At 61.8% G+C, this 27,817-nt stretch overlaps 2 protein-coding genes and 1 long non-coding RNA gene across 12 annotated transcripts; 2 read left to right on the top strand and 1 right to left on the bottom strand.

Annotated features, from left to right (window-relative positions):
• Positions 1-2,119: 2,119 nt before the first annotated feature.
• SLC2A11 (solute carrier family 2 member 11) lies at positions 2,120-18,636 on the bottom strand. Of its 7 annotated transcripts, none has more exons than XM_027956834.2 (12): positions 16,581-18,636; positions 13,004-13,102; positions 11,230-11,390; positions 8,128-8,252; positions 6,474-6,603; positions 5,852-6,000; positions 4,646-4,833; positions 4,422-4,532; positions 3,803-3,904; positions 3,611-3,686; positions 3,232-3,359; positions 2,120-3,009 (listed from the first exon to the last, which is right to left on the bottom strand). In XM_027956834.2, the coding sequence occupies exons 1-12, from the start codon at positions 16,659-16,661 to the stop codon at positions 2,809-2,811; spliced, it is 1,551 nt and encodes a 516-aa protein (XP_027812635.1). In that variant the 5' UTR covers positions 16,662-18,636; the 3' UTR covers positions 2,120-2,808. The 7 variants fall into 7 exon arrangements, with proteins under 7 accessions (XP_027812635.1, XP_042090802.1, XP_042090804.1 ...); XM_042234868.1 differs by having other exon boundaries at positions 2,120-2,920; XM_042234870.2 differs by lacking the exon at positions 16,581-18,636 and adding an exon at positions 16,376-16,530 and having other exon boundaries at positions 2,120-2,920.
• LOC121816985 (uncharacterized) lies at positions 4,948-17,032 on the top strand. The gene is made up of 2 exons (XR_006056759.2): positions 4,948-5,891; positions 6,289-17,032. It is a non-coding gene; the product is annotated as an uncharacterized LOC121816985 (long non-coding RNA).
• A 5,944-nt stretch (positions 18,637-24,580) lies between the features above and the next one.
• DERL3 (derlin 3) lies at positions 24,581-26,667 on the top strand. 4 transcript variants are annotated; one of them, XM_027980291.2, is made up of 7 exons: positions 24,581-24,688; positions 24,831-24,893; positions 24,985-25,058; positions 25,184-25,277; positions 25,678-25,873; positions 26,275-26,365; positions 26,467-26,667. In XM_027980291.2, the coding sequence occupies exons 1-7, from the start codon at positions 24,596-24,598 to the stop codon at positions 26,546-26,548; spliced, it is 693 nt and encodes a 230-aa protein (XP_027836092.1). In that variant the 5' UTR covers positions 24,581-24,595; the 3' UTR covers positions 26,549-26,667. The 4 variants fall into 4 exon arrangements, with proteins under 4 accessions (XP_027836092.1, XP_027836091.1, XP_042090812.1 ...); XM_027980290.2 differs by having other exon boundaries at positions 24,828-24,893; XM_042234878.1 differs by having other exon boundaries at positions 24,581-24,724.
• Positions 26,668-27,817: the final 1,150 nt, after the last annotated feature.

Here is a 27,817-nt window from a genome sequence, read left to right as displayed (position 1 = left end):
ATGATCCAGCGGATGTTGGCAATTTGATCTCTGGTTCCTCTGCCTTTTCTAAAACCAGTGTGAACATCAGGAAGTTCACAGTTCACATATTGTTGAAGCCTGGCTTGGAGAATTTTGAGCATTCCTTTACTAGCGTGTGAGATGAGTGCAATTGTGCGGTAGTTTGAGCATTCTTTGGCATAGCCCTTCTTTGGAATTGGAATGAAAACTGACCTTTTCCAGTCCTGTGGCCACTGCTGAGTTTTCCAAATTTGCTGGCATACTGAGTGCAGCACTTTCACAGCATCATCTTTCAGGATTTGAAATAGCTCAACTGGAATTCCATCACCTCCACTAGCTTTGTTTGTAGCGATGCTTTCCAAGGCCCACTTGACTTCACATTCCAGGATGTCTGGCTCTAGATTAGTGATCACACCATCGTGATTATCTGGGTCATGAAGATCCTTTTTGTACAGTTCTTCTGTGTATTTTTGCCACCTCTTCTTAATATCTTTTGCTTCTGTCAGGTCCAGACCATTTCTGTCCTTTATCGAGCCCATCTTTGGATGACCTGTTCCCTTGGTATCTCTAATTTTCTTGAAGAGATCTCTAGTCTTTCCCATTCTGTTGTTTTCCTCTATTTCTTTGCATTGATTGCTGAATAAGGCTTTCTTATCTCTTCTTTCTATTCTTTGGAACTCTGCATTCAGATGCTTATATCTTTCCTTTTTTCCTTTGCTTTTCACTTCTCTTCTTTTCACAGCTATTTGTAAGGCCTCCCCAGACGGCCATTTTGCTTTTTTGCATTTCTTTTCCATGGGGATGGTCTTGATCCCTGTCTCCTGTACAATGTCACGAACCTCAGTCCATAGTTCATCAGGCACTCTATCTATCAGATCTAGGCCCTTAAATCCATTTCTCACTTCCACTGTATAATCATAAGGGATTTCATTTAGGTCATACCTGAATGGTCTAGTGGTTTTCCCTATTTTCTTCCATTTGAGTCTGAATTTGGCAATAAGGAGTTCATGATCTGAGCCACAGTCAGTTCCCGGTCTTGTTCTTGCTGACTCTATAGAGCTTCTCCATCTTTGGCTGCAAAGAATATAATCCATCTGATTTCGGTGTTGACCATCTGGTCATGTCCATGTGTAGAGTCTTCTCTTGTGTTGTTGGAAGAGGGTGTTTGCTATGACCAGTGCATTTTCTTGGCAGAACTCTATTAGTCTTTGCCCTGCTTCATTCTGCATTCCAAGGCCAAATTTGCCTGCTACTCCAGGTGTTTCGACTTCCTATTTTTCCATTCCAGTCCCCTATAATGAAGAGGACATCTTTTTTGGGTGTTAGTTCTAAAAGGTCTAGTAGGTCTTCATAGAACCGTTCAACTTCAGCTACAATTGTAGACTGTGAAAAGATCAGTGATCGACAGGGGTTGTGCAGCGCAGGAAAGGGATGACCACATAGAGCAGAGAGTGGATACATGTTACCATACATCTGTAGACCCACAGCATGTACAGGAGAGAAAATTAGCATGGAAAATATTAGCGTGGAAAAGCAGCTAAAAATGAGCATGAAAAATACAGAGGAGAAAACCTCAGTGTAAACCATGGACTTTGGATAATAATGACACCTCAACATAGGGTTGTGGGTTGCGACAGACATCGGCTCTGGTGGGGACACTGATGAGAGAGGCTGTGCATGTATGGGGGCCAGGGGCACACGAGAAATCCCGGTACTTTCTTCTCCATTTTGCTGTCAAATTGAAACTGCTGAAAAAAAAATTTTTTTTTAAACAATGGGCAAAAGATTTGAACAGATTCTTCACCAAAGGAGATCTGTGAATGGCGCGCCATTTGTATTAGTACATAAAAAGATGCTCAGCGTCACTGCCCATCAGGGAAATCCCACAATTACACCACGAGGCGCCACTACACTCAGCAGGATGGCTGATTTGAAGAGACTGACGATGCCAAGGGCTGAGGAGGACTGGAGGTTCCAGAAGTCTCGTGGATGGCTAGTGGGAATGTAAGACAGTATCATCACTGTGGAAAAGTTTCTTCTACAGGAAAACGCGCATTCGTTATTAAACTCAGCAATTCATTTACCCAAAAGAAATGAAGGCACATGTCTATGCACCTCGTGCAGGAATGTTCACAGCAGATTTATTCATCATGGCCAACAATTAGAACCAGTGCAAATGTCCACAAACAGGGAAATGCGCTACCAAGGTATGGTACATCCATATAGCGAACTACTACTCAGCCACACAAAGGGATATGTGCTACTACATGCGAAAATATGCATGAGTCTCAGAGACTGTATCTGGAGCAAGACCAAACATAGACGCATGCACACAGTGGGGAATTTTGTCAAATGGTCTGAGAGAGAAATCTGACCTCCAGTGACAGAAGGCAGATCCGAGGTTGGTGAGGGGTACTGATCACAAAGCGGCAGGAGGGATGGCGTGAGCGGTCTCCCTGGGTCGTGGTGTGGTTCACAGGTATATACACGTGTCAAAACTCGTGGGATGTACACTTGTGGATGCATTTTATTGTATGTAAATTACACCTCAAAAAATTTGATTAAAAAAATCAGTTCCTCACAAAATCCTTTCGTGACCACGCCCCTCTCCAAGGTGTCACAAGCTGTGTTTTCCTCCCCTGCGTTTCTCTGAGTTTGTCATTGTTGGTTTCCTGCCGACAACCTCCAGACACAGGGCGCCGAGAGGCCCCTGAAACCATCTCTCTGAGGCTGAGCACCAGGCCTGCACACCGAGGGGCTCCACAGGAGGAGGAGGGTCCGGGGCTGGCCCCCGCCGTGCCGGCCGAGCTACAGCTCCGTGGACCGGACGACCTCGGGGCCGGCCCACGCTGGGCCTCGGCTCCTCCCTGGGAAGTTGAGTCTGTGCAGCTCCTCCGAGATCTCCACGAAGCTCTTGCCTCTGGTCTCGGGGAGGAAGATGCCCGAGTACAAGGCCGCGCAGACGCAGACACAGAGGAAAGGCACATAGATGAAGTGGGACAAGCCCTCCTGGAGGTTGCGAGAGACCCGAGGCCTGCTGTGGCCATGAAGCCCCCGCCGCACGGGACCCCCTCACAGGCCCCGCGAGGGCCTCCGCCCTCTTGGCTCAGGTGAGCCCCCTCCCCCTTCAGGCTCACACTCCCTGGATGGATGGAGCCTCCCCGGGGCGGGGGTTCTCACACCACAAAGGCAGGCCCCGCACCCCCAGGGGGCAGGGGCAGGCAGGCCTACCACGAGGAAGGGGAACACCAGCCCCACGAGGAAGAGCATGGTCCACATGAGCGCCCCGCAGACCATGTAGGCGGCAGGCCGGGCCATCTGGTCAAACAGCTCCGTGGCCAGGATCCCGGTCACCCCGGCTGGAGGGGGTGTAGGAACGGGGGCGCTGCCAGTCGGAGCTCCCTGGCCTGCCTCACCCCTCCTTGCCCTCCTACCACCACAAGAAAGTGGGCCCCCCCAGCCTTCCTCCAGCCACGCCCTCCCAGAAGCCTGTACCAGGCGGGGGTGAGGGTGTCAGGGTTAGGGTTAGGTACACCCACTCATCCTTCTCCCAGACACCCCTGGTCCTTCAGCCAGGCCCAGAGGAGGGACCCCCAGGGCCCCAACTCACCAGGGCCGATGCCAAAGCTGAGGATGAAGGCGAAGATGCAGGCCATGGCCAGGTAGGGCGTCCAGGAGAAGGAGCCCTGCGGCAGGGGCAGGGGGCGGGGCGAAGGGAAAGTGGGCGGGGCGAAGGGAAAGTGGGCGGGGCCCAGCCTCCCACCCCCACCCCCTCACCCACCCCGCCAAAGGGCCCAGCTACCTGGAGGCACAGGGCCACCGTGAAGACGCTCCCCCAGCAAGTCATCAGGCCGTAGCCCCCAGTCAGCAGCACCCGCCGGCCCGCCCTCTCAATCGCCAGGCACTGCGAAGGGAAGGAGCCCTGGCTGACTCACCGCTGCAGCCCCGGTCAAGGGCCGCTAGGCCGCCGGCCCGCAGTGGGCAGGGGCACCATGCAGAAGCTGGGGAGCGGTGGGCGCGGCTTGCCACTTCGCGGATTAAGACATTATTAATTTCGCAGAGGGCCGCGGTCACTCAACACCCATCGGGTTTCTCCATCTCAAAATGGCGGTGTGAGCACCTGGCAAACAGCAGGTGCTCAGTAAGTGCTCGCTCGCGCCCTGCATTTTAACACCGTGACCTGAAGTGGAAGCGCCTTAGCTTGGAGGCCTGTGATGCCTGGAGCCTTAGCACCCCGAGGGTCTCCACCCCGGCAGTCTGCACCCCCGCGGTGAGCACCCCGACGGTCTGCACCCCCACGGTGAGCACCCCGACGGTCTGCACCCCCAAGGTGAGCACCCCGACGGTCTGCACCCCCAAGGTGAGCACCCCGAGGGTCCGCCGCAGGGCTAGGCGCTGGGGGTCGGCCGCAGCAGACTCACGCTGAGCAGCGTCGCCAGCAGCTCGCAGCCCCCGGTCCCGATGGCCGCGTACTGGATCTTGTCCTGCGGGATCCCCGCCTGGCTGAACACGGCCGACGCGTAGGCGTACATCTGCGGGGAGAGGGGCCGCCGCGCGCCGGCTCGCGTCGCGCCCGGCAGCGGCCGCCCCGGCTCCCAGCCTTCCCCGCCCGCTCGCGCTCCCGGGCCCCGCGCGGCCGGCTCACCGCGTCGTTCCCGCACAGCTCCATGGCTCCGCCCAGCACCACCAGGCTGGCCACCTGCCGCCGCAGCGCGCGCTCCCGGAACAGCTCCCACGGGCGCCGCGCGCGGCCGCCCCGGCAGGCGGCGCGCTCCTGCTCCAGCTCGGCCAGCTCCCCGGCCAGGTCCGCGGGGCCCCGCAGCCGCTGAAGCGCTGGGGAGGGGGAGGGGAGGATGGGGACGGATGGGGGAGGGGAGGGGAGGGGGAGAAAAGGGGGCAGGGGACAGGGAGGAGTGGGGCAGGAAAGGGTGGAGGAGGGGAGGGGAGGGGAGGGACGGGGGAGGAGGAGGGGCAGAGTCCCCAGCCTCTCGGTGGCCCCCATAGTCAGCTCCCCACACCCCGCTCCGGGTCACTTCACAGCCCCACGGACCAGAAAGGCTTTAAGAAGCCCGGTGGTCTGCGGGTGCCTCACACAGGACGCAGTTGTGGCCGCTTGCCACTGCCGCCTCGGCTCTCCAGGGGTCCCCGTGCCCACACTGCTCCTGGGGTTGCGGTATTTGGCAGCTGCTCCCACTAAGTGGGCGTGTGCGCGCCGCCCCTTGGCTCTGCCCCCTGACTCGCTCTGGCCGCAGGGTTAGCTCAGCTGGGACGGTCCTAGATCAGCCCATGCCCCGCTGACCCTCGACAGTGACCAAGATGAGCAAAACCGGCAGCAAAAGCAGGCTGGGCAGGCTAGCCCTCGCTGACCCTGGGACCCTGGCACCCTGGGCCAGCCAGGCTGAAATCAGCAGGGTCGTTCAGCCCAGCCCAACAAGTGAATGAGTAGAGGAGGCTGCCGTAAAGGATTGCTGTTTTAAGCCGGAGGTTTGGGGATTGTTCCTTGGGCATCCTTACTGTGGCCTTGGCTAGCAGGTGAGACCACCAGCCTAGCTGGCATCAGGCCCTTGAGCCCTTGCTCGGGGTTTCATCATCTTGCCTGTGGCAGGGGCGGCAGGATCTTTCCTCGCACCCGCCTGGGGCTTCCCAGATGGCAGGGGCTGGGTCTGTTCCCTCCCACTGCCCTGCCGCTCCGGGCAGGCCCCCGATAAAGAGTGTCGCAGGGACGGATGAGTCATGAGATTAAGGCGCCGAGGGAGCAACAGCTTTTCCTACGTGAGACGGAGGACCTGCGCGCTCTGGCCACTTGTGCCCCATGGGAAGCGTGGTCCGGGGGCCCAAGCCAGAGGCTCACCTGCCCGACAGGCCGCAGGGTCTCCACAGTCAATGAGCAGGTAGCGCGGGCTTTCAGGGAGCAGGGGCAGGGAGGCCAGCTGGAGCGCCCCGGGCACCAGGCAGCTGGCCAGCAGCAGGGGCCAGGCCTGCGGGCCACCCAGGAGCTCCCTGGGGAGACAGGAGGGGCTGGGCCAGCGCCGCCTGGTCGGAGCCCTGTTCCCTCCCACCCCTGAGGGCAGCATCCACGTTCCCCTGTGCCTCCTCCTAGCCAGCTCTGGGTCGGACACCCAGCTAGGGACCCACGGCAGGGCAGGGCCATGGCCTCCCCTATCCCTGGCGGCTCCTCTCTCCCGGGCTCTCCCCAGGGCGCCAGGTTCTGCCCTAGCCTCTCTTTTCTGGGACAAACAGTACACGCTCCCTTTCAAAGCCCAAACCTGCCCCCTGTCCTCTGTCCAGACTTGTCCCTGCCACCTGGTCCTTCGGGGCTGGAAGAGGCTGACAGACAGCATGCTGGCCAGAAGCCCATGGACGGCTTTCAATGCCTTCGTCCAAGGAAGCCACGTCTGAACCTACTTGGGGGTAGGGGGAAGTTTAGGCTGCCCTCTAACCACTCAGTGCGTGGGGTGGGGGGCGGCGTGTACCTGAGTCCAACCACCTGACCCATCACGAGCCCCACGGCGGTGAAGATGGCGGAGGTCATGGCCACGGCCCCTCGGAGCTCCTTGGGGGCGCTCTCCCCCAGGTACATGGGCTGGACGTTCATGCCTACACCTGGCCGTGCAGGGCGACGGTCAGCCGCGGGCCGGGCCTCCAGGTTTCTTCCTCAGCCTGAGCGCTCTGGGGGTTCGTCCCCGCCTCGCCCCCGCTCCCCGCCGTCGGGCAGGAAGTACTCCAGTCCTCCCCCAGGACTCCCAGGAGAGAAACCCTGGTCACCCTTGGGGAGCGGGAGGGGTGGGAGGGAGCCGGCGCCCATCAGCTGTAGGCTGTCCCCCTCCCACCTGCCCCAGGGAGGCCCCTGGCGCCCAAGCACTCCATGGGGTGCGGGGACGGACAGGCGCCGCCCCCCTCGCCCACCCCAGAGGGTGACAGCTGGCAGTGCCAGGGCACCATTCATCTGCCAGGGAACACAGCTGGGGTGCTCCTGCAGCTCTTCCCTGCCCTCAGGTCGGGAAACAGGCCCCGACAAGGCCCTGCCTCTCTGAGCACCGGCTGGCGGAGCTGAGAGGAGCGGGGTTGCGCTGATGGCCAGAAATTCTCAGAGGTAGCCTACTCGTGCTGCAGACGCTGCGGGAGGGGTTCCTTCTGCGCTAGGAACTCGGGGCACAAAGGCACCGTCTGACCTGGCCTGTTCCCTGAGCGTGGGCTGTTGTTAGTGACTCGCTTCGTGGCAAAGCTGACGGTGTGTGACTCCTGAGATCAGGCCATAAGCCTCCCCGGGACTCTCTCCTGTGGGCCCACATACAGGCGGGCGCGTATGTGCGCGCGCACACACACACACACACACACACTCACACTCACGGGCTCTCTGCCACCCATCACTTCCCCTGGAGGAAGCCAGCCACCGTGCTGCGCGGACACTCAGCAGCCCTGCGGGGAGACCCGTGCAGGCTGGGGAGCGCAGCCCCCGGGAAACCGCACACAAGGCCGACAGCATCTCAGCAGCAGGCCCACCAGCCACGGCCAAACCTCAGCTGACCGCAGCCCCGCCTGACACCTTACAGCCTCCCGAGCGGCCCCAAGCCAGGACCCCCCAGCTAAGACACTCTGGGTTCCTCACCCATAGAAACCGCGAGTGGATCAGCGTTGCTGGCTTTAAGCCATTGAATTGTGGAGTGCTTTGTGTCAACAGGAATAGACACCTAATAAAGAGATGGGCACCCGGCTGTATACACAGTGGGGCGTCGAGGGGACTGATGATGGCGCCCCTAAAAGCCCAGGTGGACACGCTCAAGATTCTGCTCCACACCCCACCCCTGCAGGAGCCCGAGGTCCCTGGCAGGCTCCTCAGCTTCTGTGGGGATGACCAGAGGTCTCCTCCTACGTGCCTCTACACTTTGACCGCCAGGAAGCTCCCGGCTTAGCCTTCTGGAGATGCCTGTCCTCCCAGCCCTGTAGAGCGTTTCCATTTTTTCTAGATCCACTTCAATTGTCTAGTTATATGAGCCTTTTAAGATAAATCATGAGTAAGTCATTCTGAAAAAAAAAAAATGGTGAGCACGCCTGGAAAGGAAATCAGTGAATGACAGGAATACGGGGCAACGGGAAGGAAAGGCGACCCCCAGGCCCACTCCGTGCCTGCGCTGATGCCCACGAGCAGTCTTCCCAGCATGATCATCTCGAAGGAGCCTGCTCTGCGGCTGAAGCCAAACAGCGCTGCGGCGGCCAGCACGAAGGCGTTGTTCACCAGCAGGGACTTCTTCCTTGGGGAAGCAGAGCACAGGCAAGGCAGGCTCAGCTTCAGTGCCGGGGACGACCCCTCTCCCCCACAGGGACCCTTCCCTGCATCCACAGCCAGCCCTGATCACGCCCCTGTGTGTGTGTGTGTGTGTGTGTGTGTGTGTGTGTGTGAGGAGTGTGAGCTGCCTGCACAGAAGTGACGCCGGCCACTGCAGCTGGGGTCGCCCATGGGATGCCCTCAGGGACCAGCCCCCACCCACAGCCCCAATGGGTGCCTGCTAAGTTGCTTCAGTCGTGTCTGACTCTTTGCAACCCCATGGACTGTGGCTCGCCAGGCTCCTCTGTCCATAAATTTCTTCAGGCAAGAATACTGGAGTGGGTTGCCATGCCCTTATCCAGGGCATCTTCCCGACCCAGGGACCGAACCCTGGTCTTCTGCACTGGCAGGCGGGTTCTTTACCATCTGAGCCAGGGAAGCCCCCCGTCCCCAGCACACCCCAGACTACTGTCCTTCCTGCCTCCACCACAGCTTGAATGGACAGAGCTCGAATTTCATGTGTTTATCCCTACAGACCTAGCGGCGCTCTCCTCAAAGGCCTTTGTAAAGCAAGTGCCTGACATCTGACTTCTCAGACCCAGCGAAGCCTGGGAAGGGAGGGAAGGGGAGCCAGGGAACCTCCCGCGCCCTCCATCCATCACAGTCACTGCCCAGAGCAGGACGTCTGGACGGCCCCTGCCCAGCTGGCTCAGCGGGACAGACTGGCAAACCGGGAAGAGGGCACTGGGCACATCGGTATCGGCTCTGGGCTCCTGACTCTGCGCTCGGAGGCGCCACCCTGAGGTCACCACGAGGGCTCACAGGAGATCCTGCAGCTCAGGTCCTGCTGGGGAAACGGGCCAGTCGTGGCTTGTAATTTTAAAAAAAGAAAAGGATGGGAAAAATCTCAGATGGCTTCTTTCCAGTTTGGAGGCAGCCTGTCCCTTGGTGGGTGTCGTGACCTGACACCTACCCCAGGTGATCTGCAAACCTGGGTGATCTGCAAACCAGGGTCCTGTGAGGGGAGTGTTTTCTACTGGCCCACTCAGCAGCGGGCCAGTAGTCCAGACCAACTGCCAGATGCTCTGCCCTTCGACCCTTTAGACTGTAGTGCTCAAAGTGCCTCCAGAGAATCAGAATGCAAGACCTCGGACTTTGCAGCGAAGCCACAACTTCAGGGAATTATTATCTTCTTAACCTGAAAGCGGAGAAACATCAGACTGGGGTGTCTGGCTGTGGTTTAGCCAGCTGAGTCCTGGTTTTCTGTAGCTTGCAGTTGATGCTTCTGTTAAATAGCCAAACACAACGTCTTATGCACGTCTGCTTCTGACAGTGGCGGTTACCTCAGTAACGGTGGACGAGAGCCCACGGCACCTGGCGTCATCTCAGGAGCCTTGCGGTGCAGGAGGTGGTTGCCTCAGAGGGTAGAGCCTGCTAAAGGGCCCAGGCCGGCAGGACTGTGGCACCCACTCCAGCTCAAAGACTGGGGTCACCCCGGTGGGCAAAGAGCTGCACCTCTGGAAGTGCTGACCCGAAACCGGCCTGGGAGACCGGAGCATGGACGCCAGTGAGGCGGGCGACAGCGTGAGCGGCTCCAAAACCCCGGAGCAGACCCGTCCCTTGTTTCCAAGGCTAGGGCTCTAAGCTAAATTCAGCCGTAGCTTCCTTTCCCTTGGTTACTCTGTCTGTCCCCTTTGTTCGTCTCTCTTCCTGTGAGAGGTCTTGAGGGCAGTTAAGTTTACCATCAGCGTGTAGACGGCGGGACATTGAGAGGGCTGCAGGGCTGGCAGGCTGGCCGCCTCGTGGAAAGCCCGCCTGCGGGCAGCTCAGCTCGGTTGTGTCGGCGCTTGTGGCCGTGGCGAGGCAGTGCCCTGGGCGGGCTCAGGAGGGGCGGGACTGGGTACCCTGAAGTGGCGAGCCAAAGATACAGGAGAACGGTCCTGACGCGTGCTGGGCGGCCCGGCCGGCCAAGGAGGGGATGGTGGGAGCCTGGCCTGCCTCCCCCTGCCGTCTCAGCCAGTAACAAGCTGTCTCCCAGGACTCTGAGCCCGAGTGCAGACGAGGCAGTCTCAGCGTGGCCGGAGCTGATGTGCTCAAGGCGACCCCCACCCCGACCCCCCTGGAGAGCCCAGGCTGCAGACCCGCCCTCCCCAGGCTCGGCTTCCGACCGGTGAGCTGCCTCAGGGCCCTCCGCGCTCTCACAGCGTTCCATGCCTCAGAGTCTGTCTCCTGCTTGCGATCCAGGAGCTGCCTCAGGTGGATACAAAGGGGGCCTCGGGGAGAAAGCTCCTGTTCGTGGTCCGTCTAGTCAAACCCATGGTCTTTCCACGAGTCATGTGTGGACGTGAGAATTGGACCATGAGGAAGGCTGGGCGCCGAAGAATAGATGCTTCTGAACTGTGGTGTTGGAGAAGACTCTTGAGAGACCCTTGGACTGCAAGGAGATCCAACCAGTCCATCCTAAAGGAGACCAGTCTGGGTGTTCGTTGGAAAGACTGATGCTGAAGCTGAAGCTCCAATACTTTGGCCACCTCATGCAAAGAGCTGACTCATTGGGAAAGACCCCGATGCTAGGAAAGATTGAGGGCAGGAGGAGAAGGGGAGGACAGAGGATGAGATGGCTGGACAGCATCACCGACTCGACGGAGGTGAGTTTGCACAAATGCCGGGAGTTGGTGATGGGCAGGGAGGCCTGGACACGGCTGAACGAGCGTTGCGCTGCGCTGCGTTGCGCTGCGCGGCGTTCCCCTGTCAGACGTGGGTCCTCCCTCCCTCCAGCGAGGACTCTTCCTCTCCCACGTCCCCGGGAAATGTGGGCTTCTCAGTGACGCAGCAGGCAGAGCCGGGGCCGGTGCAGAGCTGACCCGGGCCTGGGCCTGCCGGGTGACCTGCCCCACCCCTCAGCCCGTGGACCAGGGTGGCCCTTGTTGAGAGGCACCCGGGGGCCCCTGGGAAGCACTCACCTTCCCAGCGTGACAGCCAGGGGCCCAGCGAGCAGCGCTCCCAGGAGGCCCCCGAGGGGGTACAGGGACACGATGAGGGACCACACGAGCAGGACCAGGTGGTCGGGCAGCGGCTGGCCGGTTCGCGTCTGCCACGTCTCATTGGTGAATTCCTGAATGTGCTGTGGACACAGATGCCGGTCAGCACCCCCCCACCCCGGGGTGGGGGCTCCCCACAACAGGCCTTCTCCCCCAGACCCTGCCCCCGCAGGGCAGGCAAGCCTCCCCAGCCCCCTGCCCGCTGTTGGGGGGACGGAGCTCCCCTGAGTGCGGGGCGCTGTGCCGTGTCTCCTGGAGCTCCGAGCTGGCCAGTGTCTGTGTGGCCCCTCCGAGCCCAGGGTCAGCCCCGTCTCTCCCCCAGTCCACCTGGGCCACGTCATCAGCCTCCCCCACCGGCCAGCTTTCTGATGGACTTGGCCGTCAGCGCGCATCAGCAGGGTATCGGAGAAGCTGGAGGTGCGTTTGTCCCCCAGGCTCCGTTCCTGGACGGGAAGCGAGTTGGCTGACAGCTGCTCTCTTGTACCCTGACCCTGACCCTGACCCTAACCCTGACCCTGACCCTAACCCTAACCCTGACCCTGACCCTAACCCTAACCCTGACCCTAACCCTGACCCTGAAGGGACAGGAGGGCCCAGTTCCATCCTGGGACCTTTTTTCCTGCAGCCCCAGCTATGTGACGGGACACATAACCTCCTCAGTCAGGTGGGTCAGAGGCGGCCTCTATCACCGGGGCTGAGAGATGCCGCCTTTCCACAGGCACTCGCTGAGCACGGGCACAGCCCTGGCGAGCTTGCTGGGGACTCAGAGATGATGGGACCCCGAGAGGGGACCAGCAGGAGGCTGAGTCCAGCTGGGAGCTTGCTGAAGGAAGGCTTCAAGCAAGTGATGGCACCTGGGTGGCTCTTGAGGGGCTTCTGCAGGAGGGGCAGGGAGGGCTTGGCCCAAGCGGGGTGTGTTTAACTGCTCTGGGCACGGAGTTGGGGGAATCAAGACGGGAGACAGGTGGACAAGTTCGGACCTCAGGAGGCCTTGGACTTCAGGTAGGTGTGTGTGTGCATTGGTTTCTCAGTCATGTCTGACTCTTTGAGGCCACATGGACTGTAGCCCACCAGGCTCCTCTGTCCATGGAATTCTCCAGCTAAGAAGACTGGAGATTCCCCTCTCTGGGAGATCTTCCTGACTCAGGGATTGAACCCAGGTCTCCTGTAGTGCAGACAGATTCTTTATCATCTGAACCCCCAGGGAAGCCCTCAGGTAGATGAGTCTGTCCTTAATCCTACAGGCACTGGGAGTCACAGAAGGTTCCTGAGCAGGGCATCGGTTTGATCAGACTTGAGAGGACCTACAAGGGGAGAGACTGAAGGCAGGGAGGCCAGTGGGGAGGCGGGGCGAGCGATCCCCGCAGGGAAGATGGGTCTGAACTAGGATCATGGCAGAGACCGAAGCCAGAGACGGTCAGGACGGACTTGGTGTTTTTCCAGGAGGGAGGGCAGAGCTGGGGCACCTCCTCCCTGGGGGCACAGGGGGAGTCGTCTGCTGACATCAGAGACACAGGAGTGTGTGTGAGTTTCAGGGGGGATTGCAGAGCTGGATTTGAACTCGCAGGGCCTGGGGAACAGCCCAGTGGAGGCGGAGGCGTGGGAGGAAGCTCCACCAAGCGGATGGCGGCCTGCAGATGCGATGTGGGCCGCTGTTGACGCTGGGGTGGTGACCGTGGGCACGCAGGGTACATACCAAGGTCGGAGCATTGATAATGGAGAGGTTGTAGCCGAACTGGAAAGTTCCACCAATACCAGCCGCACAGATGGTCAGGAGCAGGACCCTGCCCTGAGCCTGAGGAGAAAGGAGAGGACCCAGTGGCCGACGACAGCTCCCGCCTTCCCCCTGCGGGGCTGCAGCCCACCAGTCCCAGCATGGCGATCTATCTGAAGCTGGCGGTGGCGACGTCCCCGCTTTGCAGATGAAGAAACAGAGGCAGAGAGGAGTTGCCTAGGCCAAACAGCACGGGGCAGGCAGCAGAGATGCCCCTCGCCTTCTGCTCTGAGCCCGGGATCCCACTGCCCCTCGGCCCTGACAGCATTTCCTGGCGTCGGACAGCCATTCCCGGTCCCCTGCCCCCAGCCTTGCCCAGCTGCCCCCCAGGCATGCCTGCTGTGGCTCAGGGCACAACACCCTGAGCTGGGGCCCCAGGGGAGTGGAGCTCTGTGAAGCTTCTCCACAGACTGGCTGGGCGCCCCGCTCTGTTAAGAGAAGGAGCCACGTGGACCTACTCATGTGGGGACCTGGGAGGCACCTTAAACCGCAGGGAGCAGCGGGAGCCTGCTGATGCTGATGGCGACTTCCAGGCTGGCGGCAGCCGGTGCGCGCACCCCTGGCACAACAAGAGGGCATCTTCCTGTCCTAGAGCGGTGCCCCTAGACAGGCGGGCGACGCCCCAAGGCACCCCCAGGAGGCTCAGCGCCCTGATGCCGCGTCGTTAGGCTGGTAAGCTTTCCTAGGCATTCACCATCTAGTTAGAGTTTGCCTCATATACTTTTTTAAGATTTCTTTTACACTTTTAAAAATTTATTTTTAATTGGAGAGTAATTGCCTTAAACAATGTTGTGTTGGTTTCTGCTGGGCCGCAGCGTGGATCAGCTCTGAGTACACTTACATCCCCTCCCTCGAGTCTCCCTCCCACCTCTCACTTAGAGATTTCTTTGATGTGGGTCATTTCTTTAAAGTGTTTATTAAATTTGTTACAGCACTGCTTCTGTTTTATGTTTTGGGTGCTTTTTTGTTTGTTTGTTTTTTGCCGAGAGGCATGTGGATCTTAGCTCCCAGGACCAGGGATCAAACCAGCACCGCCTGCGTTGGAAGGTGAAGTCTTAACCACTGGACCAGCAGGGACATCCTCGTCTTGTCATTTTTGATTACAAAAGAGTATGTTCATTAAGGGGCTTCCGTGGTGGTGCCGCGGTAAAGAATCCACATGTACTACGGGACATGCAGGAGACCTGGGTTCGATCCCTGGGTCAGGAAAATTCCCTGGAGGAGGGCATGGCAACCCACTCCAGTATTCTTGCCTGGAGAACCCCATGGACAGAGGAGCCTGGTGAGCCACAGTCCTCGGGGTTGCACAGAGTCGGATACGACTGAAGCAACTTAGCGCGCACACACACACACACACACACACACACGCTCATTAAATCTTGGAAGCTCAGTATACACTGAAGGTACTCCACTCTCCCAAAGAACAGTGGCCTGCATCCCCCAGATATTTCACGAGACACTCACAAAGTGGTTAACTGTTCAAAAATGGGATTGTTGATCTTTTCCCAGTAACGCTATACTATCTTTCATGTTCTGGCAAATTGTCTCCCAGGTATAAAGTACTGTGTCATATTTATTACTTTTTTAATATTCAAATACAGGTTTCATGGTAGAAGGATGTTTGGCTCAGAACTTCGTGAAAAATTTCCAGAGCCTGAAGGCTACTTACTCATTCATCCGTCGAATACCGAGCATGACCCAGCCAGGAACTGAGCTGGGGGGCAGACAGGGGGCGGGGGCGCGGGTAGGGGCGATGGAGGGGTGGAAACAGACCTGCTTTCACCGGATGGTGAGAAATGGCTGGGGTGGGGAGGCGGGGGGAATAGGCTCCCAGCGCAGGACCTTGCCAAAGATGTTGCCACCAGTCTGCGGGCAGGTCTGTGCCGGGCACCGTGGCCGGCCGCCAAGTTCCTATAAGGCTAAGTGACTTCCCCCCAAGCGGGAAGCCACAGAGGGAAGCCAGGTGGGAACGCGAGAGTCCGATCCCGCTGGAGTCACGCGGAAGCTCCCTAATGGGCTGCCTGCGGTGGGAGTCTCACTGGGAGCGCAGATCCGCAGGAAGCGGCAAGTCACCCGAGGAGAACCGACCCCAGGTGGCAGGGCGGAGGCTGCCAGGTCGCCAAGGGAGCATAAATTACTTAATTCCCTGAGACCGTGCATGGAGACCGCCTAGGCCTGCGGCGACTGGTCATGAAAGCCTTCAAACGTCAGCTATGGTGGGGAGGAGTCATTCAGTGAGTGAGGAAGGCTGGCCTTCCCACTCTGGGCAATAAATCTACGGTTCTAGGTGCTGAGGATACAGCAGCGAACCAGAAAGACGAGATCCGGGATCTCACGGAACTTTCCTTCCAGCGGGGGAGTGACAGGCAGTAACAAACGAACAAGGGAACCACGTAGGGTGTCAGCGGGCAGCGACGCAGAGAAAGAGGGGAAGGGGAGGGCGGGGTCTGCGGCGTGGTCAGGGAAGGCGCCGGGTGTCGAGGGGGTCGCCCGCGCGAAGACCAAGGAGACGAGGGGAGGCGCCGTGCAGGGCTCTGAAGGGACTCCGCCGGGGGTTGGCCCTGGCTGGAAGCCCCCAGGGATGGGGTGGTGGGCGGTGTGGACACGCTATTCCGGTGCCTGGCTCTGGGAAAAGCAGCAGGTGAATGGAGACGGAGTTTAGGGGCAGCGTGGAGACGAAGGTGGGAAACAGGCCCCGCACGGGACGAGGAGCGGGTGCAGGGGCCAGGGGCTGCTGAGTCTGGAGGCGCTGTCCGGCCCGCACGAGAACCTAAGTGATGCTGGTGGGGGACAGGTCCACCACCCTGCGCCCCAGCCAGACCCTCGCCCGAAGCGGACCGGAGGGGAAGGCGAGGCGCATGTGCGGTGGGCGCTTGCGAAGGCTGGAGCACGGCGCGCCTTAACGCGCGCGCAGGCGCACAGGGCGTGAGGGGTGGGGGGCCCGCGAGCTGGTCTCCAGGGTCCGAGGCTATATCTGGGATGAGGCGGCTCGCGCGCATCCTCCATGCCCCGGTTTCTGCAGCTCCGAGGACCAGCCCGGGCCCACCTCTGCAGACCGGAAGGGAGCTCCGATCCGGGGACTTCTCGCCCAACAAACAGCCTGCCTCCGACCCCCGCAGGTCTTGGCGGGCGGCTCTGATCAGCGAGCTCGGGACTCGCCCGAAATCCCGGCCCTGGTTCCCCGTGCCCTGCCCCGCGGCGGCCTCCGGACCGACTTTCTGCAGGTCCCTGCCGCGCCCTTCTGTGGACCTCCGCCGCCGCCCCTTCCGGCCCCTTTTCGGGGCCGCCTCTCACCTCCATCTGGCGCCCCCGCCCTCTGTCAGGTTCCGGGAGACCCCTGTCCCCGGGAGGGCCCCGTCCCCGGGAGGTCTCCGTCCCCGGGCACTCTGAGGCCGAGCCCTTGATTCTGCGCGGACATCCCCGCGCTCCTCCAGCCCAGGTGTCCCCGCCCTTTCCCCGGAGGAGGGGCAGGATTCGGAGGGACGAAGGGCCGACCCACCAGTCTCCGGAGCGCTCTCATCTGTCCGTCTCCTGCAGAGCCGCGGGTAGGAGAGCGGGTCTCGGGTCGCAGCCCAGGCATGCATTGTGTGCGAGGCCGCGCTGGCCCCGGAAACAGGGTGAGCCCAGTCCAGCGGACTTTGTGAGGTGAGCAACTAGCGGGTCCGCTGGGCCGGATTAATCTTTCATTTCTTAGGGCTTCTCAGGTCCTTCGTGAATCCAGGAGGTCGATTAAGGTCAAATCGAAACCAGACCTGCCACAGATGCTATTTGTGGTCATGGAAACAGAGACCTGAAGGTCATCTGAGCGACGACGGCGACAGGACGCAGGCCGCGAGTGACGATGCAGTGTTCCTCTCGCTCCTGCTTGGGTTTATTTCGTTGCTCTGAACTTTGGAAGCGTCATGTATTTTTAAGGAAAAATACACAAGATAAAATATTAGCAGTTGCCAAGTGCTCGCCTCTCTGCGTCTTTTGCGATGACCCACTGCCGTAGAAGCACCCACTCCTCTCCCCCCCCCCCAATGCAGCCTGGACACCTTGCGGGAGTCAGCTCCCCCCACCCCCTCAGTGCGTGGGCTCGCCAGACGCTAATTATTATCCTTGAGCAAGGAAGCTTGAGGTTTCTCTTCGGCAAACATTAACCGGCAGTTTAACCTTCAGCACGCGCAAGTCAAGCTTGTGAGTGATGACGAATCCTCTCAAGACCCCACACGGGGTGGCTTCAGCCTCCCTTGCGGAAGAGCCCCTGAGACGCCACAAGGTGGAGCTCGCACCCTGTGCCCCGCAGTCGTGCTGGGAGTCCGGGCCGGGCTGCCAGATCTCAAGCGCGGCGCAGCGGACCCTGCGCGATGGGGCGGCCAAACCACGCCCGAGTTGGGGGAGCGTGGACAGCCGCCTCCCCCGCGGGCCTTCCCGCGTGGAGTCCCACCCAGCCTCGGTTTCCCGGGTGGGAAGGCGGAGAAGGCAGCGGGAGAGGAGGGGCGGCCTGCCCACGGCCTCCGTGCTCAGGACCTCTGCGCCCGCGGCCAGCGTGCGTGGTGGCGCCCCTTCTCAGCCCTGGGAGCCAGGCCCCGCGCTCGCTTCTACACGCCAGAGCCTCTTATTCTGCAGATCCGGAAACTGAGACCCAGAGCGGCGGGGAGGGCGGAGGCCGGGGAGGCCCGCGCCCAGCATCCAACCGGAGGAGGTAGCAGCAACGGCTCGCACCGCAGGCGATCGATACCGCAAAGCCGCCTGGAGGGCTCCACCGGGTCCGCGCCCCCAAAAGCCTCTGGCTACTCCTAGCCCCGCAGAAGCGGCGGGCCGCCTTGTTGACCAGAGCCCGCCCCAGATGAGGCTTTCATCACTACCTGGGCTCGAGGCCCTTCGCAGAGATGCAGCCTCCAGACCCGCGGGTGACCCGTCCAGCCCGCCCCAGGCGCCAGCTCCCAGGGATCTGCCCGCGCCGCGGAGACCCGCTCCGCCTGCGAGGGGCCGACAAAGCCCGCGCTGCCGGCGTCGGCGCGGCGCTACCTTCCAGGGCTCCGCGGCGGAGACAAAGCGGCTGAGTCGGTGCCCGGCCAGGTGCGGGGCCCTCCAGCAGAGCTGCCTCCGCGGCTCCTGGCCGAGTCTGGGCATCCCCCGTTCCGCGATCCCCGGGTGATTTCGCTTTCTCTGTCCTGCGCACCCAGCCCGCGCCCTGCCGGGCCGGTAAGCCAGGGTCTTGGTGGGGCTTGGGAGGTCTGCTACCCAGCCCACCCTGCCTCTGCCTCGCTGCGTGCCTTCCCTCGCTGATCCATGAGGTCATGGGACAGGAGTCTGGGCAGAGGCCTAAGGCCTGGAGCCAGGGCCCAGGCTGGACCCCAGAGGCCCTGGTCTGTCCTTCAGCCGGTCAGCTGGGCGCCCATCTTTAGGTGGAGTGGCGGCTGGGCCCCTACTGCTCCTGACCACCGGTGGGCCGAACGCCTTTGACCTGACTGCCCCCTCTCTGACCTCAGTGTCCTTCTTGGTCAATGGTGCCTTCCAGAAAGGGCTCAGGAGCTGTTCCGGGCTGCTCCAAGGCCCCTCCTCCTTGTGGCCTTCCCACTTGGGCTGGCATCTCTACTCCACACCAGGAGCCTCCAGATTGGGCACTGGGCGGAGCTCAGAGGCCAGCTGACCTTGGTCACCAGGCTGCCAAGGTGGGCAGTGAGCCACCACGAAGCTCAGCAGGCCGGCAACAGGCCTGGTTGTGGTGGATCCCAACCGAGCTCCTGCAATCCCAGCACTTACTTCCTGCTTCCCAGCCTCCGGCTGCTCACCTGTGAAATGGGGACATCATAATAACAGACCTGCCCCCTGCACAGGTGCTGCGTCCTCAGGCCCCACTTGTATCTACTGACTGCCTGCACCCAGCATCCTGAGGACAGGTACCCCGCCCTCTCTTTATCTCCAGACACACCTGGCCCACCTGTGGACCTGGCCGAGTGTGGAGGGCACGGCCCCGGGGGCAGACTCTACCCCAAGACCCAGCTCTGCCCTCCTCCCCCTCCCCTGCCCCTCCCATCCGATCTGGCATCCACTCCAGTTCTGGGACACATTTCCAACTTAACAATTGAGAAGAAAGAAAGAAAGGAAAACCTCAAGCAACCACCGGGTGAGCAACCCTTCTGGCCACCCTTTGAAATTCGAGGAGTGGAGCTGACTGCGATTTTGGACCGGAGATTTAAAGCCATCTTAATTAGAAGGAAAGAATGTCCCTGTGGTTGGCTGTTCTAAAAATACAGCTGTGCCCACATCTGGAGGCGAAGGGTCGGGATGGCGGTTAGAGCGTCTGTAGCGCTGACACCCGCATTCCTTGCAGGGGGAGGCCCCTCCCAGCAGGGCCCGTGGAGCTGGGGACAGGAGAGAACACCAAACCAGCCAGTCCCCTGTGGCCGGGCCACCTGGGCAGGTCTGGGACGGAGCTGAACAGGGAGCCCACCCCTTCCTGGGCCCATCCTCCCCCTTCCCCGTGCCTTCCCCACACCCCAGCCCGTTTCCCCAGGGGCCTGGTTAACTGGGGCTCCTCTCTCACCAGCGCCTGCTTGACCTGGGCGCGGCTTCTGACCAGGGAGGGGATTTTGTCCGGCTGTGATATGAAGTGCTATTTATTACCTTTAACGAACTTGTCGCTTGTTTTGTTTATCCGTACTAAGCAAATGAGGTACTTTCATACCTAATCTTAGATCTGTAATTTTGCCTTTTTTTTTTTTTTTTAAAGAGGCCCTGATACCTCACACAAGTGAAGGGCAGGTGAGGCTGGGAGAAGGTCTTGAGTAAACTGGCGGCAGGGCCTGCGGTGGTGTCTCCAGGGGACCTGAGGGCGCGGGGTTCCTGTTCCCGCACCCGGCCTGGGGCTCCCTCTCCTGGGTGTGGGAGCAGGGCTGTCGGGGGGGACAAGCCAGGACGGAGGTGTGGCGCCCCAGGCCTCTCCCAGCCTCTCTGAGCGCTGAGTCACTGGTTCTGGGCAGAGGCTCCAGAACGGTGGCCCTGGCCTTCCAGGTCACTGCCAGACCACAGGCCGGAACTGTCTGAGGTCCTGGCCGGCCGGCAGTGGCTAAGGAAGGCCATGGGACAGCGTGGTCTTAGGTTTCACATGGACCAGATCCCACACGCAGCCCAGTGGGCAGGGGTGGGGGGCAGACCCACGCGGAGACACACGTGTCTCCAGGAACTCACATTCCCAGCCCTGCCAGTTGGCTGACTTGGCCAAGCAGATAATCTTCTTCCAAAAGATGGCCCCGGGCGGAGGAGGGGAGGCCCTGCCAGCTGCTCCGGGCGCCAGCTGGAGGCAGCGGTCACGGTGGTGAGCGGGAGCACGGGGCACCTGCCGAGGGTCTTGACAGCTGGGCACTGAGGGTCAGGCTGGCCTGGCAGCTGGGGAGGGACCGCTTCATCCAGCCAACCGAGGGCCGGGCGGGGAGCCCCAGGCCCCACTGCTCAGCCAGGGAGCAGGCTGGGCGCAGAGCCGCTTGTCAGGACTCCGTGACCGGAGCCCAGAGGCGGCAGGTGGCTCAGTCTCTGAACTGGGCCTGGCCCTGCCTGGCTCAGCTTCCTCACCGGGCCGGGCGCTTACTGAGGTCTGTGCCTCCTGCCTCCTGGATCCTTCCACCCTCTCTGTCTAGTGCCTGTGACTGCAGGCTGTGGCCATCTTCTCTGACCCGCGGCTTCCTCCAAAGAGCCAGCCGCCATCTGACCTCACCCCACTGAGGCTCCTTGCTGCCCGCAGAATGGAGAGCACAGCCTGCAGGGCCCGGTGGGCCAGCCTCTCAGCACATGCAGCCCCCTCCCCACCCCCACCTTTGTTCTTCCGGCTGCCTCAGGACCTTTGCATGAGCTCTCTGTCCTCCTCCACCCTGACAGCCCCCCTGCCTTCCCCAGCCCACTCAGAGACCCTCAAACTCCTGGAAGGTCAAGTCTGCTACCAGGCTCGGAAGGCCAGGCCCCGGTCACCCCCTCTGCTGGGCAGCCCTGACGCAGCCCACCTGGACTGTGTGTCCGTTTCACCCTCCTGCCACGAGCAGCTGCTACCCAGTGAGTTCCGGAATCAGTGCTAAAAATATCCCGTGACCCAGACAGGAAGGGCCGCCCGGGACCCAGCTGCTCCTGGGGGCGCGGGCTGGAGCTGCGGTGAGGCCCACCCACAGCAGTGGGGGTGGGGGAAAGTCCTCGTGAGGGCGCCCCGTCATCCACAGGAAGACTGCGCCCCCAGCACTCACCATGTCTCTGCTTCGGGCCTGTGCTGCGTTCGGAATAAACTAACATTTAAAAATTGAGTGCACAGGGCCCTAAAAGGAGGCAGGTGAGCTCTGGCCCCTTCAGGGAGGCTTCCCGGAGTGGGGGGCATTTCCAGCAGCCTCCCTCTCTCTCTTTTAATGGAACACTGAGGATGGTAGGGAAGGAAGTGAGTGAATGAAGGAGTCAGATCTGGGAGGCAGATCTGGGCCGTCCCAGGAGAGGAACGCTGACTCAGGGGTGGGGGGTGGGCTGGAGGGTTCCCTGTGGGAGGGGGGGTGGGCAGGGACGGTCCCCGGGTTCGGGGTTGTTGCTGGGGGCTCGCGAGGGTCTCTCCTGGTGTGGGAGCCCTGAGAGGAAGGCAGGCACTGTGGGCAGGCAGAGGGTGCTGTCCCGCCTGTAGGACGGGAGGAAGAGGGGTCTCCAGACCTGGGCACCCTGAGCTCCTTGCTCTGCAGCAGGCAGGAGCCCCAGGCCAGCAAGGGAACACAGGCCTCTCCCCCACAGTCCTCAGCCCAGGAGCGAGGAGGTGGCCCTGCTGCCCAGGACACACAGACCGGGTAGAAGCCGCCAGCATCCAGCACGCCACCTTCCCGGGTCAGCCTGGCTCCCGGGGGATGTGTGGAGCCTGGGGCTGCTTTCTGTAATGAACCGTCTGGAGGCGCCGAGGGTGGGAGCCGCGGATCCAGTGCCTGCAGAGTGGCCTGTCCTGGGCCTGCTGCTGGGCGGGAAAGCCCAGACACGTGGCAATGGCCCGCCCCAGGCCCTGCTCTGCCTCCTATGGAGCCCGAGGGTCCCCACCTGGAGAGGACCCTCCAGGCAGGACGGAAGGTCTGCAGCAGAACCTACGCTGTCCCCGGCACGTCCTGCCCCCTACCCGGGGCTCCCAGCCTCCCAGGAGTGTGCTTCCTCAGCCGCAAACCAGGCTCCTGCCTGATCGGCCCCGTCGAAGGGGAGAGATAGGCCCTCTATCCCATGACGGCCCCTCCGTTAGCCCCGCCTGACCCCTGCAGAGGGCCAGCCAGCGCCTGCTGCTGACAGCTGGCAGGCCAGAATGCCTCCCCTTCCCCATGCACACAGGAAGCCTGACCCCTCTCACCGGCTCCTTCAAGCCTGGCGGGAGCCTGCTGGGGTGTCTGAGGCCCTGGATCCCTGGCCTGCAGCCATACTTCCAGCTGGGTGAGCTCTGCTCCCCCAAGTTCACCTCCAGCCTGACCTAGGTCTGCTCGGCTGGGAAACGGAGGCTGCCTGAGCAGGGGTTTCTCAGCCTGCTCCCACCGCCCAGCCTCCCAATCGCCTTGATCCGACTCCGGCTGTATCAGATTGAACTCTCCTCATGCCTGAACCAAATGCACACCCCTCCTTCATCCGCGCGCCTCTTCCTCCCCCTCCCTTCCCAAGTGGACCTCCAAGAGCTCTCCCCAGGGACTCCTCTTAGCCCTCCCGTGATCCATCAGAGATAACGGTCTCGGCTGGTCGTCTCCACTCTGGTCTCCTTGGGGGGACTCAGGGCCCAGCCCAGGGCTTCCCTCACCTGCCACACTGGAGTCCGAGGTTGAGCTCCTGTTTGGTAAAAGCCTGGACACTTCCTCTCCCTTGTGGCCACTGTTACCCAGGGCCCTTGGCGAGGCTGCGCATCTCAGAGACTTCCCAGGTCACGTGCCCCAGGGCCTCCCACCGCCTGGCCCCTGCAGCCCTGTCCTGTCTCTGCAGCAGCCTCCCTGGTTGTCCACCTTCTCTCTCTAACTCGTGAGGGTCGAGCTGGCTGGGCCTGCCCTCGCGCCTCGGGCATCTCATGCGGGCCCAAGGCTACAAAGGCCATTGGTCTACTGAAGACTGGTACCCACACTTGAGCCGCCTGCCTGGCCTCTCTGCCACGTGGATTTTTCCACGCGGATGTCACATAGATCCCCTAGACTCAGTGAGGCCAGAACAGGATGCTCCATCCGCCTGCCCTCCCCGTAAGCGTTCTCCAGCTCAGGAAAGACCATTGCCTTCCATCTCCCCTGTGGCTCAGTCCCTCAAGTCACCCTTGACTCTCTCTTACAGCTCCATCTAGTCTGCTGGCAAAACCCACATCCCGTCCCTCCTGGTCCTCCAGGTTCTGCCCTGCCCGAGCCACCAGCATCCCTGGCATCCTCCGCCTGCCCCCGGATTCCTCTGGCCTTCTGCTGTCCTCACAGCAGCCACAGGCATCTTTTTAAAGTGACAATCAAGCATCACTTCTTCACAGAGCCTTCCCAGATCATCCCATCTGGCAGGGGGCCCGCTACCCAACCCTCCAGCCTCCACTTGACTCTTATCACCATCACTGTCCTGCAAACACTAGTTCTCATCTTAGCAGAAGCCCCTGACCTCGTGGTCTCCTTGGCTACACCAGGAGTGATAGCATCTTTGGTTGGCCACCGCGTCTCCAAGCATCCAGAACAGTGCCTGGCACACAGTCCATGCTCAATAAACTAGAGACTGTATTCATTAGAAGGAATACATAGAGTTTCTCTTTTCCACCCAAGTAACGAGTCTCTCTCCAGTCCGTCCACTTGCGCCAGCCGACGGTCTCCGCACCTTCTCGTCCCACCAGTGCCGCAGGTCCCCACTCTGCCCCTCCCCTGGCGGCCCTCGTTGGGGCTTCCCAAAGGAACCGGCAGTTTCACCGGGGCCTGAACTTGCAGGGAGATTTGGACACAGCCGCCGAGCGTCTCCCTTCCTGCTCTGGTTCTCAGAGAGAAGGACAGCCTGGGACCCCAGCCAGCCCAGGTAGGGTGGCTGAGCAGGGCGGTCCAACTCCAGGCTCCGCCCGCCCATGCCCCACCCATGCTGCGTGGGTGGAGGCCAGGAAGCGGTGGGCCGGGCGGGAGGCTGCGAGGCCGCACCCCTCAGTCTCACGGGGGCGGGGGGACCCCCTCTAACAAGTGCTCGTAGCCTCAGCCTCGCCCGCAGGGTGGGCCAAGGTGTGCCCGCTACCGGCAGCGCCTAAGTCCCCTAAGGGCTCAGCTCCTCACTGGCCGCACCTCCCGCGCCACCGCCGAGGGCGCCACAACACGCGCCACGTGCTCCATCGTGGGGCCTGCTCATTGGCCCCGGGTTACGCCCCGCCCACGCCCCGTCCCGCCCCCGTCCCTCCGCTGTCTCTTCCTATTGGCTATCTGCCCCAGGGCCCCGCCTTCCAGCCGCGGGCGCGCTCCACCGCAGGTGCGGATTGGCTGAAGGCGGATGGGCGGGGCTTGGAGGCGGGTTAAGAGAGCGTGGCAGGCCGACCACGATGCCTGGGAAGCGTCCATGGCGTGGCAGGGGCTGGCGACCGAATTCCTGCAGGTGCCGGCGGTGACGCGGACCTACACCGCGGCCTGCGTCCTCACCACCGCCGCCGTGGTGAGCCGGGAGCCGCCGTGGGGGAGCGCCGCCGTGGTAACCGCCCCCGGGGGTTGCCAAGGTTACGATTGCCCCCCCCCCCCGCTCGCCCAGGGTGGGTGGGTCGGGGGGCAGTTTCTAAGATCTCCTGGTTCCGCAGCAGCTGGAACTCCTCAGTCCTTTCCAGCTCTACTTCAACCCGCACCTCGTGTTCCGGAAGTTCCAGGTGAGGCCGCCCCGCCCCTTGCACTTGCTGGCCCAACCCCTCCCGCCCAGAGCTGGCCTGACCGCCCCCCACCCCGCCGCACCCCACGCAGGTTTGGAGGCTCATCACCAACTTCCTCTTCTTCGGGCCCCTGGGATTCAGCTTCTTCTTCAACATGCTCTTCGTGTATCCTGCGCCGTGGTGGAGGCGGGAGCGGGCGGGGGGCGGGGTGCGGGAGACCGGGCGGGAGGCGGCGGGCTTGGGGAAGCTGAGCCCTTCCAAGGGGCACGCTTCCTATACCAAAGCCGCAGGTTCCGCTACTGCCGCATGCTGGAGGAGGGCTCCTTCCGCGGCCGCACGGCCGACTTCGTCTTCATGTTTCTCTTCGGGGGCGTCCTGATGACTGTATCCTTCCTGGGCTCGGGGACCTGTGGGTCCAGGCCTGTGCTGGCCCTGGGGCCCTCCTTGAGCGCCGGCCCAGAGGGAGAGTTGCGCCCCCGAGCTGAGGGTGTTTTTGAGCGTACATCACGTGCTCAGCTGCAGGTGCCCCTGTCGAACTCCAGGGCTACACCCAAAGAACAACAGGGCAGGGTGCCCAGGGGCTGAGTCCTGAATGCAGGTAGCCAGGAGGATCTAGGGCTGGGCCCGGGAGCTGGGGTCAGGTGGAGAGGCAGGGCGGATCAGGTGGCCCCTGGAGGCCACGACTTGGTCTTAGAGTGGGAAGTGAAACCACCTAGCTTGATTTCAGGGGTTTAGGAAGTCAGAGGGGCCCTGGGCAGGGCACAAGACCTTGACTCTGGCCCAGCTCCTGGGGCTCCTGGGCAGCCTCTTCTTCCTGGGCCAGGCCCTCACAGCCATGCTGGTGTACGTGTGGAGCCGCCGCAGCCCTGGGGTGAGGGTCAACTTCTTCGGCCTCCTCACCTTCCAGGCGCCATTCCTGCCTTGGGCGCTCATGGGCTTCTCAATGCTGCTGGGCAACTCCATCCTGGTGGACCTGCTGGGTGAGCCTGCTGTCTAGGGAGCCTGCCCCAAGTTGGGTGTGCTGGGCCAGAGCCCTGGTCCTCTCCCTGTCCCCCACCGCTCTTCTCCACTCCTGGCACCCCCATTCCTCCAGCCCCTCCAGCAAGCCAGCCTGTCAGCTTGGCTTCTTTGAGCCTGACCCATTCGCTGGCACTTGTGTGGGGCCCGACCGCGTGGGGATGGGTGGCTCAGGGCGCCTGCTTCACGGCTCTAGTTCCTCTGATGTCCTCAGGCCTGACCTCCTCCCAGGTTCTGCCCACTTCTGGGCCAAGCCTGGCCCCACGCTGGGCTGGCCGGCCGTGCAGGGCATCGGACACCCATGCTCTGGGGGCTTCAGGGCTGTGACGGGTGGCCTCACTCAGCACTGGTGGCTCTCCCACAGGGATCGCGGTGGGCCATGTCTACTACTTCCTGGAGGACGTCTTCCCCAACCAGCCTGGAGGCAAGAGGCTGCTGCTGACCCCCAGCTTCCTGTGAGTGCTGACAGCCTTCCCCACCCCCCTCCCCAGATGGCTCTCCACCCCATGGGGGGGTACCCTGCCAGCTGCAGCTCAGCGTGGGCCCCTCCTCACAGGAAACTGCTACTGGATGCCCCAGCGGAGGACCCCAATTACCTGCCCCTCCCCGAGGAGCAGCCAGGACCCCTGCAGCGGTGAGGATGACCTCACCCAGAGCCGGGTCCCCCACCCCCACCCCTGGCCTGCGACGCAGCTGCCTGTCCTGGAGGCCGGGCCCGGGCCCAGGGCCCCTGCCCTGAATAAACAAGTGACCTGCAGCCTGTTCCCCACAGCACTGGCTCTCCTGCCACGGCCGGCCTCTCCACGCAGGGCACGTGCTGCTGGCCGAGAGACAGGGCCATCAAGCCTGACCTGCTCTCCGGCCCAGCACAGGCAGCACAGCCGGAGACCCAGGGAGGGTCCAGAACCTGCCCGGTCGCCAGCAGAGCTCTAAGCACAGAGGGCAGCCCTGCCAGGGTTCTCATCCCCACCCTGCCTGTGCTGTACTTCAGCGTCCACTGACGGGGCTCAGATCTCAAGGGCAGGGCTGGGACTGGGATGCTGGGTTTTGCTGAGCTTTGGCCGTGGGGGCCCTCCGTTGACGCCTCCCTAGGTCCTCCTGTCCCGAACTAGCAACCCCCAAGGGGACCTCTGCCTCATTTCCCAGCCAGGCCCCTGAAGGACGGGCCAGGTGCAGAAGAGGGCCAGGCCCTTTCTGTGATTCCAAAGCCTCAAGTGTCACGTTTGCAGAGTCCAGTGGCGGAGGCAAAGGCCTCTGGGAAGCTCCGCCCCTGCTGCTTACGCTGAGGCCCGCGGGAGCCCACCTGGCCCCCAGCTCACGGGCGTCGGAGGACCAGTCCACACAATGGTTCACTCCTGGGTCGGCACCAGCGGCCGCTGGCTGTCACTTTCACAGAGGATAAAAGGACTCACTGTGGAGTCGGACCTTAATGTTGTCGTGAAACCTCTGGCCCAGCAGCGGGCCCGGCAGTGGGTAGGCAGGTGAAGGCCCCGCCCCGGGCCTCTCCCAGGCAGGTGCCGCCTGGCCAGCAGGGGAGGCAGGCAGTGTCATCCCCCACCGGCTCTGGGGCTCAGGCCACCTCCTGCTATGGCCGGAACATCCCCGCTAGTTGGGGAGCCCAGTGTCCTCAAGGCCAGCTGGGCCTGGAGCCTTTCTCTCTGAAGCCCTGCCATCCCCTTGCCCTGTATGGAGGGCAGAGGCTGGAGCACGTGTTCCTAGGATGTGCTCATGAGACCCTCAAGCCCAGGGGCAAGGCCCATCGCAACCCACCCCGCAGCTGGAAACCCTCGGAGCTCTGCCCCTCCCACTGTGAGGCCCCCGCCGTGTTGGTGCCAGCAACGGAAGGTCCAGGGCCTGGGCCCACAGGCTTAACGCAACTGGGCCTGGGTCACCTGCGGGGCCTGGTC

The sequence above is a fragment of the Ovis aries genome, chromosome 17, assembly GCF_016772045.2.
Source record: "Ovis aries strain OAR_USU_Benz2616 breed Rambouillet chromosome 17, ARS-UI_Ramb_v3.0, whole genome shotgun sequence".
Lineage (NCBI taxonomy): Eukaryota > Metazoa > Chordata > Mammalia > Artiodactyla > Bovidae > Ovis > Ovis aries.
This window is presented reverse-complemented; position numbering and strand designations above follow the sequence as displayed.